General features: G+C 40.9%; 1 protein-coding gene across 1 annotated transcript in view; it reads left to right on the top strand.

The window, feature by feature from the left end:
- LOC141438817 (hexokinase-4-like) overlaps window positions 1–18,585 on the top strand; it is a 35,982-nt gene that overhangs the window by 12,085 nt on the left and 5,312 nt on the right. The window contains exons 2-6 of the mRNA XM_074102807.1: window positions 9,595–9,893; window positions 15,754–15,907; window positions 16,471–16,582; window positions 17,456–17,562; window positions 17,870–18,090. Of these exons, the coding sequence (XP_073958908.1) occupies window positions 9,618–9,893; window positions 15,754–15,907; window positions 16,471–16,582; window positions 17,456–17,562; window positions 17,870–18,090 (870 nt within the window). The 5' untranslated portion in view covers window positions 9,595–9,617. The remainder of the gene's footprint in view (window positions 1–9,594; window positions 9,894–15,753; window positions 15,908–16,470; window positions 16,583–17,455; window positions 17,563–17,869; window positions 18,091–18,585) is intronic.

The raw sequence follows: 18,585 nt of genomic DNA, 5'->3' as shown, positions 1-18,585 counted from the left end.
CCCATAAATAGTGTCGGCGGCGAACGATAGCGCGGCCGTAAACAACACAAGTGCAGCGGGCGCGCCGCCGCGTCAGCGCCGCGCCCGCGCAGGCCTCCACGCATCTATCTACACAAAGCAGCTATAGACCTTGTCCAGAAGGGGCGAATTCGTCGCGAATCGTATCGCGCGAATTCATACGCGCGTTGTCGAGGTACTAGACGTCAATACATCGCGTCCACAAGCATCGCGCGTACGCGCGTAAATCGCGTGCACTACGCCAGACTCTCGACTCGCGCTTGTATGAATTCGCGCGATACGATTCACGACGAATTCGCCCCTTCTGGACAAGGTCAGGTCTACTCACGCGAAGCGTACGACTCTATGACTCTACGGTACATACGGACCCTATACTACGAAGTGCACAACTCGAACTTCATCTCTTGCCGTCCCGCTCACGCTTATGTTATTCAATACGAAGTGAGAGGGACGGTACGATACTCCGATTTTCGAATTTCCTTGGACTATACAATAAATACCTTACAGACTAATATACATATAATTAATAATATTTAAAACTAGTTAGGTGACGAAACCGCTACCGCTCTATATGCTCTATATACTATGTCGCTTATATCTTAGCTGTGTAGCTCCGGTACCTGTTTGGTGAGTACCAAGCAGGCCGGGTCCGGTTTACATATAATTGACGACGCAATAGGTATTGCTTCCACTGACCTGACTGCCTATATACTTGGTTTCTAATCAAAATTTTGCCTATAAGTAACTTAATAAAAGTACTAATTTCGCGTATCTACTTGCCTATATAGTACAGACAGTCTATCTCGAGCTGCTGCTGTAGACTTATTATGTACATATACCTATGCAATGACAATTAAGTCAAGATTAAAGATAAAAGAGCACAGTGTCGACTGACAAGCGCTCTACCTCACCTCTATGTGTTTTAGAGATTTTTCTCTTGGCGAAGCCGTATTTATGTAAAGCACGCACAATATTGTTTATAATTATAGTTTCGCCGTGTCTGTCTGTCTGTCTGTCCGTCCATCCGCGGCTTTGCTCAGGGACTATCAATGCTAGAAAGCTGTAATTTCGCACGAATATATATTTAAACTATGCCGACAAAATGGTACAATAAAAAAAAATGTTTTTAGAGTGCCCCATAGACGTAAAGTGGGGGTGATTTTTATTTCTCGTCCAACCTTATAGTGTGGGGTATCGTTGGATAGGTCTTTTTGAAGAACGATTTTTCGATTCAGTGATTTGTTTGCAAAATATTCAACTTTAAAGTGCAAATCAGGGTGGTACCTAGTAAGTATATCAAACTTACAAGGAAAACTATAACGGTTAAGTTTTCTTGAGAATTTTTAGTAGTTTAAGAGTAAATAGCAGCCTGAGGTATAAAATATACCTAAACTTGGAATATTCCGTAAAAAATACGAAATCTTTAGAAAAATGTTACTTAATTTTTTCGTAATGGCTGCGGAACCCTATTTCGGGCGTGTCCGACACGCTCTTGGCCGGTTTTTTTCCACGTTCTTTTGGTTTTGCCCAACTGACCAAATAAAATTATTCTTTCATTATTTATTTTCTTTCATTTTGAAATCAATGCTCAGTTTACTTATTATGTTTTTGACTGGAGTTTCGACTAGTATTTATTTCCTTAAGTTATCATATCGACTGAGTTATCGTTGCTCTGTACAAACAATTAACACACCGTATCAAATCTTATTCGAAGTAATTACCCGAGTCGTCTGCGCCCGGCCAGTCTATAAAAATTGCCTTAATTAGGTTTTTTAGATAGAATATCTGGCGGTAGTTCGCCGCCTATCGCCGCCGCTGACGCCGCAGATTCGCGCGCTATCGGCAGATACGACCAGCTTAACATAGCGATGGCGGCAAACATAATCTGGATCCGAATCATTCAAAAGTAATTTTTCCACAACGATAATATTCTACAACGTCGATTACTGTTGATTATGTATAATTTAGCAAGTGTGCCAAAATTCGTCCTGTACTTACAAGTAAAACGATCGTTAGGTTACATCACACAGGGACGTGACCTTAAAAATGTTAAGGGTTTTTTTTCGGATTAAAAATAGGAATGAAAAATCAGTCAATTTCAGTCAAAAAATCAATTTCATAAATACCAAAGACGAAACAATTATAACTAAATTGTTAAATAGTTTGATCATAAGGAAATTGGGCGGAATATGCGTTCATTCATCAGTAGGTATGTACTTAATGAGATAAGACTACTTAGGTATCTACTTACTGCATTTTTTTGCACTAGGTACTTCTAGATTCGTTATAAGTGTAATATTCGTTATAACTTGTAAGTAAAGGAATGGTACTGAAAAAGGAATCGCAATACTTAGTCACACTTAGTTTAATTAAAGCAACTACAACAAATGGTTCCCGAGCCGTTTCGCACAAAAACCCAAATGTATCATTTCCCAAGTACCTATCGAATTTCTCCAAAACCATATTATTTTCGGAACTTTCATAAAACAAACCTAACCCAACCTACTGTGCTCTATAAAGCCATAAGAAAATACACTAAAACAATTTTTGGCTTCGGAGAAATAAATTTGATAATAGGGAAATTAAACATTTGTCCAAAAGAAACATAGGGAAAAAAAAATTGTTCGAAACGGCAGTAGGTACACGACAGCTAATACTCCAGGTGAGTTCTGCTGTCATTGCTTTGGATTATCAACAAACATTACCAGACGAAGCCAGGGAGAACAAGCAGTTTCTCATATATGTTATTATTATGTCGTGACCCTTCTACGGCTGCGGTCCGCCCGACTATAATTAATCATTGCACCAAGACCTCGCTCGCGTGGGGAATATCGGCTAGTCGGCTACTAACTCGCCCAGCCCTGAACCAGGGCTGTTACTAAATGACGGTCTTCTTTTGACACGAGATTCAAGCTACTTATTATAGCTCACGTCAGATTGTATGCACAAAATATGCTCTTCATGCCAACGGCATAATCTCAGGAAGTGTTGCTTTTTATGATATCTACTTGATCACATCTACATGTCGACAAAAACTTATTTGGATTTTGTTACTACGTTAGATACAAATCTACGCATCACTTTGATAAAAGACGAGTAGGCAGGCAGGTATACCAAAACGGTTAATACTCTAATATTGTAAATGCGAAAGTAACTGTATGTCTGTCTGTCTTATTATCTGTCCGTTACCTCCCCACACTCAAAATACTGAAACTATGACACAGGGTATCCTACAGACATGCCATATATTTTTATTCCGTAAACTTGCATGGTTCCCGCGTGATAGTGATAAACGAATTCTCGGCAGACGAAGTCGCCGGCAAAGGTTAGTTTTCGATAAAATTAAATGCTTTTAGCATTTCTTGTAGATCGTGAAGATGACATAATGATCAGTCGTGAATAGATCAACACGTTGTGTTGACTCGCTGCTTGACCGACGGGTCTCAATGGAAACCACAAACAGTGATGATGGTTGGTCGACTCGGTTGCTATCGGCAAATAAATCAAAACACGTGCTAAGACTAAGGTCAACTTTTAGGAACTACTTACTACCATAACTAACTACTTACTACCATCCTGATTTTGACGCTCGATTTTAATGAAAATTTGCACTTTAAAGTTCAATGTTTTGCAGACAAATCACTGAATCGAAAAATCGTTATAGCTACCCCCTAATTGTTTTAAAAGACCTATCCAACGATACCCCACACTACAAGATTGGATAAGAAAAAAAACAACCCCCACTATACATCTATGGGAGGTACTCTAAAAAAGATTTTTATTGTACCATTTTGTCGGCATAGTTTATATATATATTCGTGCAAAATTACAATTTTCTAGCACTGATATTCCCTGAGCAAAGCCGCGGACGGACAGACAGACAGACATGGCGAAACTATAAGGGTTCCGTTTTTGCCATTTTGGCTACGGAACCCTAAAAATGGGTTAATACAGAGATGGTGATTTAAAAAGTGACCTAAACACGAAAACCGGCTAAGAGCGTGTCGGACACGTCCAAGATAGGGTTCCGTAAATCAAGTACTTTGGTAATATTTTTCTAAGAATTTTGCATTTTGTATGGAATCTTCCAAGTTTAGTTAATTATATTTTATACCTTAGGCTGCTATAATTACTCTTAACCTACTAATAATTTTCAAGCAAACTTAATAGAGATGTTGTGGCTACTTATAATTAGTTATAAGTGGCTATATTATGACATTGTAGATCGAATAGTGCGACATTACTTCGGCGCGGGCGCGGGCGCGGGCTCGCCTACGCTCTTGTTAATTCTATTTCTATTCTTCACCACACCGTTAAAATATCAACTTTTTTAAGTCGTTCTTTTATTTTATCAATGTGTGCAAATATTTTCTAATCACACTATTATCTGTCCTGTTTTTATCTAATATTTAATTTCATTTGAAGGTTTTGTTTAATAAGGAATAAATACTAGCTGTTTCCCGCAACTTCGTCTGCGGACAATTCTTTTATAGAGCGTCTTCGGGAATATAATAATTTCCTGGCAAAGCTTTCCTTTATGTCCTACCCAGGGTTTCAAGCTATGTTTATACCAAATTTCATCACGATCGGTTGAGTACTTTAACCGTGAAAGCGTAACGAATATAACACATACATAAGTAAGTACAATACATTTGTAATATTACTTGAGCTCCGTCTCCACCACAGATGTGCGCCACACATCCTGTGTTACGAGGAACGTGTTCTTCATGAATGTGAATAGAAACTCTTCATTTATTTACCTCGGCTCGCTCCGCTCCGCTCAGCTGTTTCCACCAGAGATGTGCTGTGCGAGGGTAGGTAAATGTCTCCTCGCATATCTTTGGTGGTAATGCAGCCTTAGTAAGGAGTAAGATTAAGATTAGTCTTTTTGAAAGCTGAGACATTAAAAGTACCATCAGCATCTGCAAAATTAACTTTTCCTATTAATTATGGCTATTTCCCAATAGCCTTTGGGTATTCAAAGCTTCTAGTCACTTCTAGTTAATTAAACACTTAGTGACGAGTCGTAACTGAGGTGAAGGGCCCTAAAAATTGGAATGAAATGCACTTCTCGTTTCACAGCTCATTATTAACAAAGCCTACATACTTATAACTTGATTGCTACGTACTATAGCTGCTACGATAAAATGTTATCAATCTGAACATTTTATACAATTTAAGGCACTTGTTCCACCGCCGACGATGAGCGAGAAGCGAGTAGAGCGAGTAACTAGAAACGAGTGGGCGAGCAGTGAAAAGCGAGTGTTCGAGCACGACGGGCGATTACTCGCTCTGCTCGCTCGAGCCGGGCGGCCGCCGAGCTAACAGCGCTGAGCGAGTATCGCTGAGCTAGTTTTATAGCTCAGCGAGTCTTAGCTCTTGTCGCTGCGACAAATGATGTAAGAGCGAGTTCTCGCCGGCAGTGTGAACCGCCAGCGATCAACTATTAATATATGTCTCTCTTTTACTCACACAGGATCTTATATCTTTTGTTCGTTTCTTGAGCGAGAAAATAGTTGATAGCCAATCGTTTCCTCGCCGGCGGTGAGACAACTGCCTAAGGAAGCGTGTCGTCGTTAGCTATACGTAGTTATTTGCGATATAACGACATATATGGATAACTTTACTAATTATATAATTTTAGAAAAAGATATATTAATTGATATTTCAATTATCACACGACGTTTAGTAAAATTTAAATAACATAACAAACATTTTATAACATTTAGTAACTCAAGAATTACACACAAAATATGGTGCAACTAGCACCATCTGTTATTCAATAGTTGAACTACAGTACTTGAACACGAGTAAAGACCAATTTTGCTCAGATACCTACTGAATCAATAATTAATTGCAAGCGCCACCAGAATCAGCAATTAATTTTCAGCAGCACCGCGAACTGCATGTCAACTGTAAGTCAAAACATCTCACCTTCGGCGATAACGGCGCCACCAGAACGCCAATTAATTATATTTACTAAAAATATTCCAGCGAATTTTTACCATTATTGTTTTTATTGTGCGATAAGAAAGTTAAAAAAATGTTTGTTAAATTATACTATGATAATACATAGGTCGAGAGGTTAATCACCGATGTTTTCTGAGAATTGTATGAGTCAAGTGAAGGTTGATCGCCAGCGCCACGTGCTGGGCTTATATTGTAATATTGTATTGTATTGTTATATTTTTGTGTATAAAAAATCACCTGTCTACGATTTCTTACATTTCAGTTACTTCAGGAATTCATATTTTACTAAATTATTGTAGACAGATACTTTTGCTATTCTAGCGCCACTGGTGGGATTTGGAACTCGTATTTTTACCCCCTAAAGGTGGACACTTCTGCAAACAATATGTTACAAGTTCTTAAAAAGACAGGCATTATTTATACCTACATTAACAGATAACAGCTACCGTTCTGTCTCCCAGTGACAAATATATTTTATTGTTAATAGATACTTAAAATGACGCCTGTTCAAGTATCAATAATTGACGAAAAACTTACATCTTAAAATATGTTTGTTTTTATATCAAAGTACTACGGTTCAGTTCAACTATTGAATAACAGATGGTGCTAGTTTCACCATATTTATTGTATAATTCTTGAGTTATTTAGTGTAATAAAATGTTAGTTATGTTCTTTAAAATATGTTTAACGTCGTGTGATAGTTAAAATATCAAAAAATACATCTTTTTCTAAAATTATTTAATTTGTAAATATTTTCATAGATGTCGTTATACCGGACTTACAACAAGCTAACGATACGCTTCCTTAGTATGTATAAAGTGTTTAGATTCTTATTGAATCACTCATACATATCAGATAGTAGCCAGGAAACAAGCCCGCAGTAGGACTTGCTAATAAACATCTGTGCAACAAGAAGTGCATTAATTAAGGGATCCTTCAGTACATGGTTCTTCGAACCGGATTCACACGTGGAGCAGTGCAAGTGTGACGTGTATAGTACAATTAGTGACGTGGAAAACTGTGAGTACATTTAAATTCTAAACCAGAGCAATTAAATTTAATGACCGTTAAATCTCTAAATTAAATAATTGGACTTAGAAAAATTTGGACTGTTGTAGACTTGTAAAAATTAGTGTGTGTAAATGTAATTAGCTCGTAGTGTGTGTGTGTACTAGGACTTAGAAGAATAGTTTCTCAAAAAGTGGAGGGACGGCGAACCTATGCCCGATTTTAAACTGTCCCAATTTCTATATAATATATAAAAAAAGCCGTGGTGGCCGAGTGGTTTGACCTATGGCCTCTCAAGCAGAGGATCGTGGGTTCAATCAAACTCCGGCTCGCACCTCTGAGTTTTTCAAAATTTCATGTGCGGAATTACATTTGAAATTTATCACGAGCTTTACGGTGAAGGAAAACATCGTGAGGAAACCTGCACAAACCTGCGAAGCAATTCAATGGTGTGTGTGAAGTTCCCAATCCGCACTGGGCCCGCGTGGGAATTACTGGCTAAGCCCTCTCATTCTGAGAGGAGGCCTGTGCCCTGCAGTGGGACGTATATAGGCTGGGATGATGATGATGATATTAATATTTACCTACTTAGAAAAATTTGCATCAAAATTGGACTTAAAATTCTTCAAACTTTTAGCTATCATCTTAAAACCTAATAATGGAAACCTTAATTTAAGTACAGTATGACTTATATGAAACGATAAAGAGTTTCTCAGTGGAATACGTAGAAACCAGACAGAAGTCTCGATGAGTCATCAGCCCAATTCCGTTTGACGCATAGGTAGGTACTCAATTCGAACAAGTCGGATGCAAAAGTATTAGCTTCTAGTACTTATGTCAAGGACAACATTTATGATGAAACAGTAGTTATACATTGCATACATGACAGACTTGAAGAAAATGTTGGGCAGATTGAAGGCAATAAGTTCCTGCAGTCAGAAACCTGTGGAGCTGGAGACCAAGAGCTGTGGCCATCTTACTGGGGAGGCTGAACAGCTGCGAAACATCTAATACCTTTAAACGAGCAATTCTTGTATGTCGCTCCAACGATTTCGATGAAATTTGGTATGTGGGGGTTTTCGGGGATGACAAATCGATCTAGCTTGGTCTTATCTCTGGGAAAACGCTTATTATCGAGTTTTAGTCCGAGCAAAGCTTGGTCGCCCAGGTACTTCCCATTACTGCAGATGTGACGATGTGTTGGGAATTGCTTATAAAGAGGTTCAACAATAAAAAATATTTCTCAAGCTGTATTTTAAAGAGAGATTTTAATATCAAGTGAGCAAATGCACTGAAGAAATTGTTGGATCCATCCCAGCCTATTTAGTTCCCACGCGGGCCCAGTACGGATTGGGAACTTCACACGCACCATTGAATTGTTTAGCAGGTTTGTGCAGGTTTCCTCACGATGTTTTCCTTCACCGCAAAGCTCGTGGTAAATATAAAATGTAATTCCGCACATGAATTTCGAAAAACTCAGAGGTGCGAGCCGGGGTTTTGAACCCACAACCCTCTGCTTGAGAGGCGATAAGTCAAACCACTAGGCCACCACGGCTTCACTAGGCCACCACATAAATTATTGGTTGTATACATTAAGAGCTGGAACATATTGTGTGTCTTAAGTTAGACAGTGAAACTCGTAAACAGTGGGAGTTCAAAGTGAGTTAGACGTCTGGTGATTTCTCTATTTACGAACAATTCCAAAAGTTTTTGGAAACCAGATTTGGAGCGTTAGAAAATATAGATTGGTTTTTTGGAATCTTTTTGTATTTTTTATTTCAATTCCAAATTTTTTGTTACTTTTACGGTCATCCCGTAACCCGGACCTGGGTTCGATTCCCAGCGCTGGTCTCATTTTTCTGGTTTTTCTGTGCATCTATATTTCAGTTTGTATTTTCGATATAGAAAATATAGAGCCAAAATTCGTATGACCCAGCACACACTCCTAAAGTTTACCATGTCACATGCAGCACCTTCTGCGCGATTATGCATTTTCTGTTGGGAAGAGCATAAAATAATATTTTGTAAAGATTTCTCAAAATTAGACATAGATTCTCGTCGTAGCTTCGTCCAAACAAACAATCTGAGTTTTAATTTCTTGAGTCCAGGTCTTATTTGCCGGTAACCACGAAATGCCGTATACGAGTATGCAACCAAAAGCATCACTTTGCTACACTTTACTACATCCCAAAAATCAGACTAGTTCAACTGATTCTAAAGTCAGGCGTAACCACTCAGTTGAACGCTCGTAGGTTGAACGTAATGTCGTTGCACATAATACCACAACTACTCAAACCGCTGCTGATGGTCTCACTAATCCCACGACCTGCTTTTCGACCAGTCGTAGTCAAATTCGTTGGCTACGGCTCTTGTTAAGGCTCAATCAAAATTCCCACAAATGTCGATAAGCCAAAGGCTACTAGAAACCCAGGAAAGCTTAAAGTTCACAACAATTCCAAATGAGAGAAAATTGATTCGAAAGATTTAGTTTATACATCCACCCACACAGCCACCTACTATGTATGGTAAATAAAAGATCGTAAAAACAATTAAAAATTAAAGCTTCCTCGTGTTGTAGCATTTGCTTTATATTTTCAGTTGAATTCGGTTGAGAGCGCACCATGAGTGCGACAGTTAATGGGTGCCCGCTGCTGCTGAACGGGCACGCGGCAAAGGAGGCCAAGGAGGCCAAAGGGACCAACGGCGCCAACCTCGACGGGGACCATCTCACCAACGGAGACCATCTCACCAACGGAGACCATCTCACCAACGGCACCAATGGCACCAACGGCACCAACGGCACCAACGGAACCAACGGACATGTGGAAGATCAGGAGTGGGAGAACAAGTTTCTGCCGCCGCCCCTGCGGCTCGACGATCCCGTGAGGGCTTTGAAGGTACGCTCTAAACCTAATCAGTAATCTTTAAGTCAGCGAGGCTGCCAAGCGAACGAGTTTTGAAGTAGTCGAGCGCCGCAATGGAAATCAAATTGCACGATCTTTCTTGCCGATCTAAACAGCGTTTTACGTTTGATCACTGTCGTATTTGATATCTTTATTTACTTAATTAATTAAATTGATGACACTGCAACTCATCATCATCAGCTGCAAAACGTCTACAGTCAAACAATGGCCTTCTCTTTAGAACGCCACAATGAGCGGCAACATGTCATTGCATTCACCAGGTGCTCGTAACTCTAGCGATGTCGTCAAGCCGCCTATTGGGAGGGAGGCCTGCCAACGCTTCGCCTTTCGGTTTGTTTCCGTCATTCGAAAACCTTTCTCGCCCAACGGTTATCCGTTCTTCGAGCGATGTGGCCCGCCCATTGTCACTTCAACTTGCATGGTCTTGACTTTGACTTTTGACTTTGACCTTGAGCCTTCGTGAGGCCACAGGACGATTCTGTTTCATTAGTCAACTCAACACTGAAAACCCACACTGTATTTTATCTGAAGACGTACGAGCTGTTTTTAGGTATTTAGGTACCCTCTTCCGCTATCGACCATCAGTCTATCACCGTGTTTAGGTTTAAATTATCGACTTGTGGCGGCTAAAGTCTACCGCATGAAGAAAGAAACTTATCTTCCCGCTACAGCTATCACACATTGCGAATCCCCATTTATTTTATTGCGCCTTATCTCGGGGTCAATACTATAATATATAATTGCGCATCAGCGATGTTGTCAATCTCCCGCGAGCGGAGTGCGGAGTGACCCCGGCTTATCGTCCTCGCAGATCCCCGAAAGCCGTTCTCGAAGCGCCCGGCGACGCTGTCCAACCTGATTCTGATTTCTGGTCGAAGACCGAATGTTACAGAACATAACTAAACATGACGGGAATTTTCGTCAATGATTTAAAATGCAATGCGGCGTATCCAACAATGACTTATGCAGCGTATAGCTAACAAAATCTTACAGGAGGAGCTTCCCTCTAAAATGAAATGGCTTTGTGTTACCAGCCGCAAAACTTCTAATTTGCTATACTTTTTGTAGGTTACGCGGCATTAGACACTGTTAGTTACGCGGGATTACAGTATCATCGACGTACTTGGTTTTAGCAATTTAGTCCGTGCCTGGGTACTCTGGATTATGGGATCTAGAGGAACCTAAATTGTGTATATGAGTTTGTATATGAGTTTGTCTTTTCAGAGGTTGTATGTAGAGACTAGAGATGGGCTGAACTCAAAAACACTGATGTCCTCTAACAGCTTTAGGACGAATAGTTTCGTTGGATATTTTGAGCGCTTTGTTCTATCACATAATATTACGAGTAGTGTCTTGATGCTTTACTATAGTAGATCTGTAGATACCATGACGTAAGACAACAATATAGCCACTTTTGCTCGTCATTCTTATTTTAATTAACCATGGCCGAGTCGAGAAAAAGATGCATTTATCACTAAACGAAGTTGTTGTTCAGTCGAAACTTAGTGCGGAGTCAGTTCATGCAGACACGCGACGTGACCTCTGACTGAAATTCACGGTGCAGCATAGCGTGTGGAACTGGCCTGTAGTTAAGCTTATTGGAGTTGAAATCACTTCCTACTTTCTGCTTTGGATGACCATTTAACATTGCAATATTAGCAATAGTAATTGCCTAGTGCCAGAGGCTGTTCGCATCACACCTTACTAGCGGCTATAGAGGAGCGCTGTAAATTGCCACGACAGTTGATCGTGATATATGGCCACTACGGGAAAAGCCCTCAACTCAATGTCCGCTCAAGGTACAAGCAATTTAAATTTTGCCCACCCTGGCCAGGCAGTAATCGAGACTATTTACAAATACTTCTTTGTTTCTGCATTAAATAGGTACTTAAAGGTTGTGAAAATCAATAAAGTATTACTAGATAATTGGCATCCAGAATCGAATAAAGCGGCTTGTACCTATTGTGTACTCGTAATAAAAAATTGAATTACAACTTCCTAGTGTTTAATACTTTCGCATGAAATTTTTATTACCTTAGATTAGACATGGAAAATTTTCTACAAGTGTTTTCAATTGTTTATAACAAAAAAGAGACGTGAGCTCGGCACCACACGCCTCTATCGAAGCTTAAATGACGGTTGGATTATGGTTGTGATAGTTTAATCCGGCGATATGCGGGCTGAGGAACCATTGGCTGGTTCTTGGTGTAATCGCGCTTCCACGATCGCGAAGATAGCTCGAAGTATCCGCGACTCCTGCGCCGCTGTAATCGCAGACAGCTTATGCTCTGATAGATGACTGTGGAGGAATGTAATTAGGTACTCAATTAATTACGCCTTATTCTGAGAAAAGTAGAAATATAAACGCTCGTGCTTGACTGTAGCTGCTGACGATTGGGCCTTTTTTTTTTAAGGTAACTGCTTTTGCCCGCAACTTCGCGTAGATAGTAATTAGATAGATAGATAGATAAAAACTTTATACTTTAACTTAATTAAAATTCAAATAGTTTATTCGGTAAATAGGCCGCAAAGGACACTTTTAAACGTCTTTTTTAAACTACCAGTAAAGAAGAAAGAATAAAGTAATTTGATAGCACGTACTCTCATCTCAAGAAAATTTTAATAAAAAACCGGCTAAGTGCGCGTGTCGGGCCAGAGCCACTTGCAACAAAAATATACAAATCCCATTTATTACCTACCTATCCTGCGGGAATTTCGAAAAATCACATTTAAGTGTAGTTCTATGACGCTTAAAGAATATATTCTGAGGTCTCTTATAATTATAATTACTAAGATAGAGCCATTTTAAATAGAAAATAAAATTCCCTTTTTCAATAAAAAAAAACCACATTCCACTAAGAATATGTTTGCCATTTTTATAGGAAGGTAGACAAAATGCGTTTTCTGAACACAATCGAGCCTGATGGCAAGTATAGATAGTAGAAAATGAAAGTCCTTTTTCAATTCAATTCAATTCAAATATTTATTTCCACAAATGCGTTTTCTGAACACAATCGAGCCTGATGGCAAGTAGAGATGAGATGTTGTCAGTGAAAGTGCTTACCTAGTAAATGCCCATTCACCCTTCATCTTAAAATGGTCCGATGTAGATTGTAAGCAGTTAATAATAAAGTGTCAAGTAAACTTAGTTAATAGTTACATTATTACATTTTAACTGTAAGCCTAATGCGCATATCAGCTACACAGAACCAGAACTATCGTGCACAGAACTAAATAATAGAGGAACGGATACGTCATGTTGGCTTCCTACCGTGCGAGGCGCCCATGTGGCTAGAATGCCTTGTATTTCTTTTTCTAAATCAGTCTTAATAAATTAAATTGTACCAAAAATGGGTTTTTGGAGACATTGTACTTCAAAAAGGGTTAGGTGTATGTACATTTCATTGGCGAGTATCATGACTTCGTAAAATCTAAGAAAACACAACGAAATGTCTCTCGTCAATAGTGGTAATGTAATGTAATGAATAAAATGATGTAATGATGTTTATATTCTATTTCTATTACGATTATTTTTATTTCTAATTAATATGGGTGCGTAGCGTAGTACGGCGGCGCGAACATGCCCCGCGCCGTGCGCGCGCGCTCTGGCCGCGCGTAAATTTACAATACGATACGCTACGATCAGAGGGGCTTTGAAATTCGAAACTCAATGATCGTAATGTACCGTACCGTCCCTCTCGCTCTTCAATTAAAAAAGAATCAAAATATTTTATTAGTGTCAGAAAATTATACAAAAATTAAGATTGTGACCTCCCATTAAGTATCAAAATCCTGGTGTCATGTGGTGGATGCATGGTGTATTAGCGCAAGACGGCTCTATACGATTACACCTGGTATGGTTGTGCTTTCCTTTAATTTAAATTAGTGCTGTGCGTCACGAAACCCTTCGCAAATAATCCGACTCCGCGCGAGTCACCGTGCTACCAGAGTTACAGACAATCTTATCTTTATTATTAAACAGTTATCTAGGTTTATCGAAGGCCCCGGCGAAAGTTGCATCAGCACAGAAACCCAGGGCATTCAGTGTGGTTAGATGGGCGAGTCGCACCCCGCGCGCCACACGCCACACGCCACACGCCACACCGCGCACGATGCAAACAAATGTCAACTTGTGTCAAAACAATATCGCGTCACGCTACGTTATCGCGTGTATCTTTACGAGCGGCCACAGATCAACCCCATAAAGATAACGCGGCAAAAGGCACATGCTGCTTCTTCAAGAACCGCCGCGTAATTACTGAAAGTATTGGTACCTACTTTTCAGAAACTACTCGTTTACTAGAATACAATTCCATGGAGACCCGAAGCCGAAAAACTTTTAACATTTTTTTAAAGAAGCTTGTCGGACACTGGTGACCGTAAGGCTGACTCTTTCCTCGGTTAACGTATTGGAAAATTGGAATTGCCATACAAGAGGAAAACGCAGCCAGCCTTATGAAATGGACACCCTTACCCCATTAAAGCGATCTAGGTGATTTTTGTAAGATATATAGATTTTTTGGGCTTATAATAAGTTAGTTGTAGTTTTTTCTTGCTTTTTTCTACCTGATTGTTTAAAATTTATTCAAGCGTCAAAATTCATAAAAGTAGGGCGATACAAACCAACCAGCACGTGGGAGTCCCTCGTAACGTATAACATGTAATTTACTGCTCAGTTACAGTGTGAGGTAACGCGTTTACCACCATGACATTTTTCCTTTTCATGAGAGTTTGAATCCGATAGCATGAAACATGCCAAATAATCGTAATTTGAAGACGCAGTAGCGGCATTATTATATTTATTCTTACTAGCTGTTTCCTGCGACTCCGTCCGCGTAGAATTCGTTTATCACTGATCCCTCGGGAACTATACAATTATACAATATTAATGTAATTATCCCTGAGAAGGAAAGCAACTTCGGCCAGGATTTCGGTTATTGTCCAGAGAGTAGAGACAACCGGGATATGACATAATAATATCTATTCTTCTGGTATCCCCTTGCCCCGCTCATTATCGCTTGCGAAATTCGCCATCAGCAGTTGGAGGCTTTCCCACGCGACCTTCCTGCGCAAGGTCTGTTCGGCGATTGCTGTTTTACATGCTTTTATTCGTCCGATTTCAGTTGAGAGATTTTCAAGTTGATTGCCTTTTTTAGGATCAAATAGATCAAGTAGTATGTTCGAAATGTTAAAAGTCAACTTTCATCTAATATCCTTCGTGAAGATAAAGACGTGAATTTTGCAAATTGATGACCTATGAAAAAGTAAACGTTAATTTTTTTGTGACAAATATTTCTGCGATAAAGCGTTCCCTCGTATACCGGCGTTAAGTTTTTTTTTAATCAGGTAAAGTTATGTGTTTTGAACCAATCAAGAATATTTTAAAAACTAAAAATAAGTAAGTATATTTTAACCAGACTAAAAATGAGAATATTTAAATAATGTAAAGTAGAGTTTTTACTGATTAATTTTTTTGTAGTATACCGGTTTACCGATTGATTACGCGCGACGCTGGTCAATAATTAGCGCAACTCTGATGAGGCTGATCGATCACGCCATCCATCACCAACGACAGCCACGTGCTCTTTAATTATTTCCTGCTAATTGAGCAGAGCACCTTGATAAGTTCGCCGAGACACTCACTGATCTGTCACTTTAAACAGATCACTGTTGTCACCTTTACTGTGTCACCTTTTCAGTTTTCTTCGAGCGTTGAAGACGCAGGAATGAACGCGTATATTACGCGCGTTCGGTTTTATTTAGTGCGCGTATGCCAAAAACAACTGATCGTTAATATGAAACCGAGTCATAATTTGTCGTGTGTCACTGTCAGGTGGAGGCGTGCCTGTCCGGGCTGGCGCTGCGCGGCAGCGCGCTGCGGCGCGTGGCCGGCGTGTTCACGCGCGAGATGACGCGCGGCCTGCGCCAGCAGCCCTCCTCGCTGCAGATGGAGAACACCTACGTGCCCGAGCTGCCCGACGGCACAGGTACCAGATCAGATACAAACAAAGACAAACATACAAATACATTTATTCACAACACAACAATAGACAACACTATACAATACAAGATACAACAATATTATCAAATAGGTACGAGATGGCGGCTGGACGGCGGTGCTCGCAGCTGGTTCACATCAAACTCAGCAGAAAGGCTGCGAGTCGTGGTTCACTCGTGAACTTTCTGCATTCATTTTGGTGGATTCGACCGCTTCTCCCGTGGAAAAATCATACCACGTGTTGACTGAACATAATTCATTATGGAGCGTTATTTAACTCCAGGGTTGTCTTTTGCGTCTTCCGCCAAAACGCAACTGAATAAAACATCAAGCTTAGAAATTACTTTGCCAGAAAACGAAAAGACAGAACTCCAAGTGCAACTTATTGTGATCTTATTGGCTGTAACTACATTTAAACTGGATGAAGCTAGGAGTATAGTAGGCTTGCATGGTAGAAATACTCTTCTTGTTATCGCTTCACACCCTTCTGCGATTGACGATGAAATAGTGTGGGTGTGATTTGTAATAACGAGTGTGGTGTGCGTGTCTCAGAGGAGGGCGTGTTCCTGGCGCTGGACCTGGGCGGGACCAACTTCCGCGTGCTGCTGGTGGAGCTGCGCGCCGGCCGCCTCGTGCGGGAGGACGTCAAGCAGTACCACATCAGGTGCGTCTCACCTGGCTGGCGCCCTAACAGCCCGACGCCCCAGAACAGAATGCACCAATACCCCAAAACCTTCTCTCTCTAATGCACAAACACCCCCAACTCCCCAACTGGTGTCCATAAAATTGTCAGATTACCATCTTATAATACGATCTAAAAAGTATGATTAAAAAAAACCCGACTGCTTGATTGACTAGTTGAACTCAGTGTACTTGTAACAGTTTAACACTAGCTTTTTAATGCGGTTTATTTTATCTACACCCATATAGTAAATCCTCCATTATGCGTTCAAAAACCATAGATAATGACGAGCATTACAACATGACATTGGATTCTATTATGAACGCGGCAGAATCGTAATGTTCACATAACTATACCGAAATTGATATCGTAATAAATATTACTGCACCGGATCGGTGGCGCAGCTTCACCTTCAGGCGCAGGAGCTCGTGGTGCAGACATAGTTCTAGTTGCAATGCAGGTCATTCTCAATGGTTCTTGAACGCATGATAGAGGATTTAATATATGGTTGTAGATAAAACTAATGTATGAAACTGTACGTAATTAAGTATAGGCCTTAAAACACTCGTGTGATCCTTTTATGAAACCACGTTTCATGAAACTACACTTGTGTTTTAAGGACCCTTATTACGTAACAGTTGCATAAACTACTATTTTACTTGTTATTTGGAAACACCCTAAATCCAAATTCCCGAGCGAAGGGGATGAATAATGATTTGAAATTATTATGCATGTGGCTAGTTCCCCAAAAGTTCAGTTCCTTACATGACGATGCCGTTTCAACATGGCTCCTCTGACTAAATACTTCTTCATATTTTCTTCTTTATATTGTATTGGTTGGTTGTGCCGTTGCAGCGACGAGCTGCGGCTGGGCCCGGGCGAGGACCTGTTCAGCTTCCTGGCCGACTGCGTCCAGGACTTCGTGCGCTGCGAGGGCATGGAGGACCAGGAGATGTCGCTAGGTTTGTCACCACTGCAATTAAGTAAACCCTACTTACTTATTCTTCTATGTTGCCTTGTCATGTCCGGTTTTGGAATAGGATGGACCTAGCTATCTGTTTCCATGAGTGTCGTCTCCACGACAAACCACACACAACAGTATTTAGGGTCTGGGGAGTGAAGAACGTTATTGTCCATCCACCTTTGGTCGCGCTACGTTACTCTTTCCTGCGCTCACGGGAAGTGATAACTCTGTCTCATTCTAAAACAGGGCGTTTCGATTACGTATTTGTGTTGGTGTAAATCTGACGTGTGTGTGTGTGCGGGCAGGTTTCACGTTCTCGTTCCCGATGAAGCAGCACTCGATCTCGTCGGGCGAGCTGATCACGTGGACCAAGAGCTTCAAGTGCGGCGGCATGGCGGGCGTGGACGTGGCGGCGCTGCTGCAGCGCTGCCTGCGCGCGCGCCGCCTGCGCGTCACCGTGCGCGTGCTGCTCAACGACACCACCGGCACGCTCGTGGCCGGCGCGCAGCTGGACCGCCGCGTCGGGGTCTGTACACTATACACTGCACTACACTACACTACACACGTATACACTCTACAGCGGCGTGCATTGACCCAATTCACGCCTATGGCTGCTCTCCCCGCCCTCCCTAGGGAATCGAAAAAATGTAGCCTTTATTTATTGCCAATGTTGAAATTCAAGTGCCGCCATAGTTAATACTTGCTTCATAAGCTCGCGGCTGTAGATACTTTTCCCATCTTCTTTACTTCTGCTAGCCTCCCCCTTGATCATAGGCTGGCGACGCCCTTCCCTACATTGATATCTGCCACAGCGAAGCGTGCAAAAATATCTGACACTTCCTACCGGCCCTAAAAATAGAGTCGTATCTGATATTTATGCACACTTTGTTGTGTCAGATATTGGTGCTGGTGACGTACAACAATGTTCTGGATCTACGCGTCTAGATGTGTACCACCTCGTCCTCCTGACGGCGACTGCTTCACCTCCGTTCGTGCGCCCTCATGTGGCTCACGTAGCCAA

The sequence above is a fragment of the Choristoneura fumiferana genome, chromosome 19, assembly GCF_025370935.1.
Source record: "Choristoneura fumiferana chromosome 19, NRCan_CFum_1, whole genome shotgun sequence".
Lineage (NCBI taxonomy): Eukaryota > Metazoa > Arthropoda > Insecta > Lepidoptera > Tortricidae > Choristoneura > Choristoneura fumiferana.
Note: the sequence above shows the minus strand (reverse complement) of the source record. Positions and strands in the feature narration are given on the sequence as shown.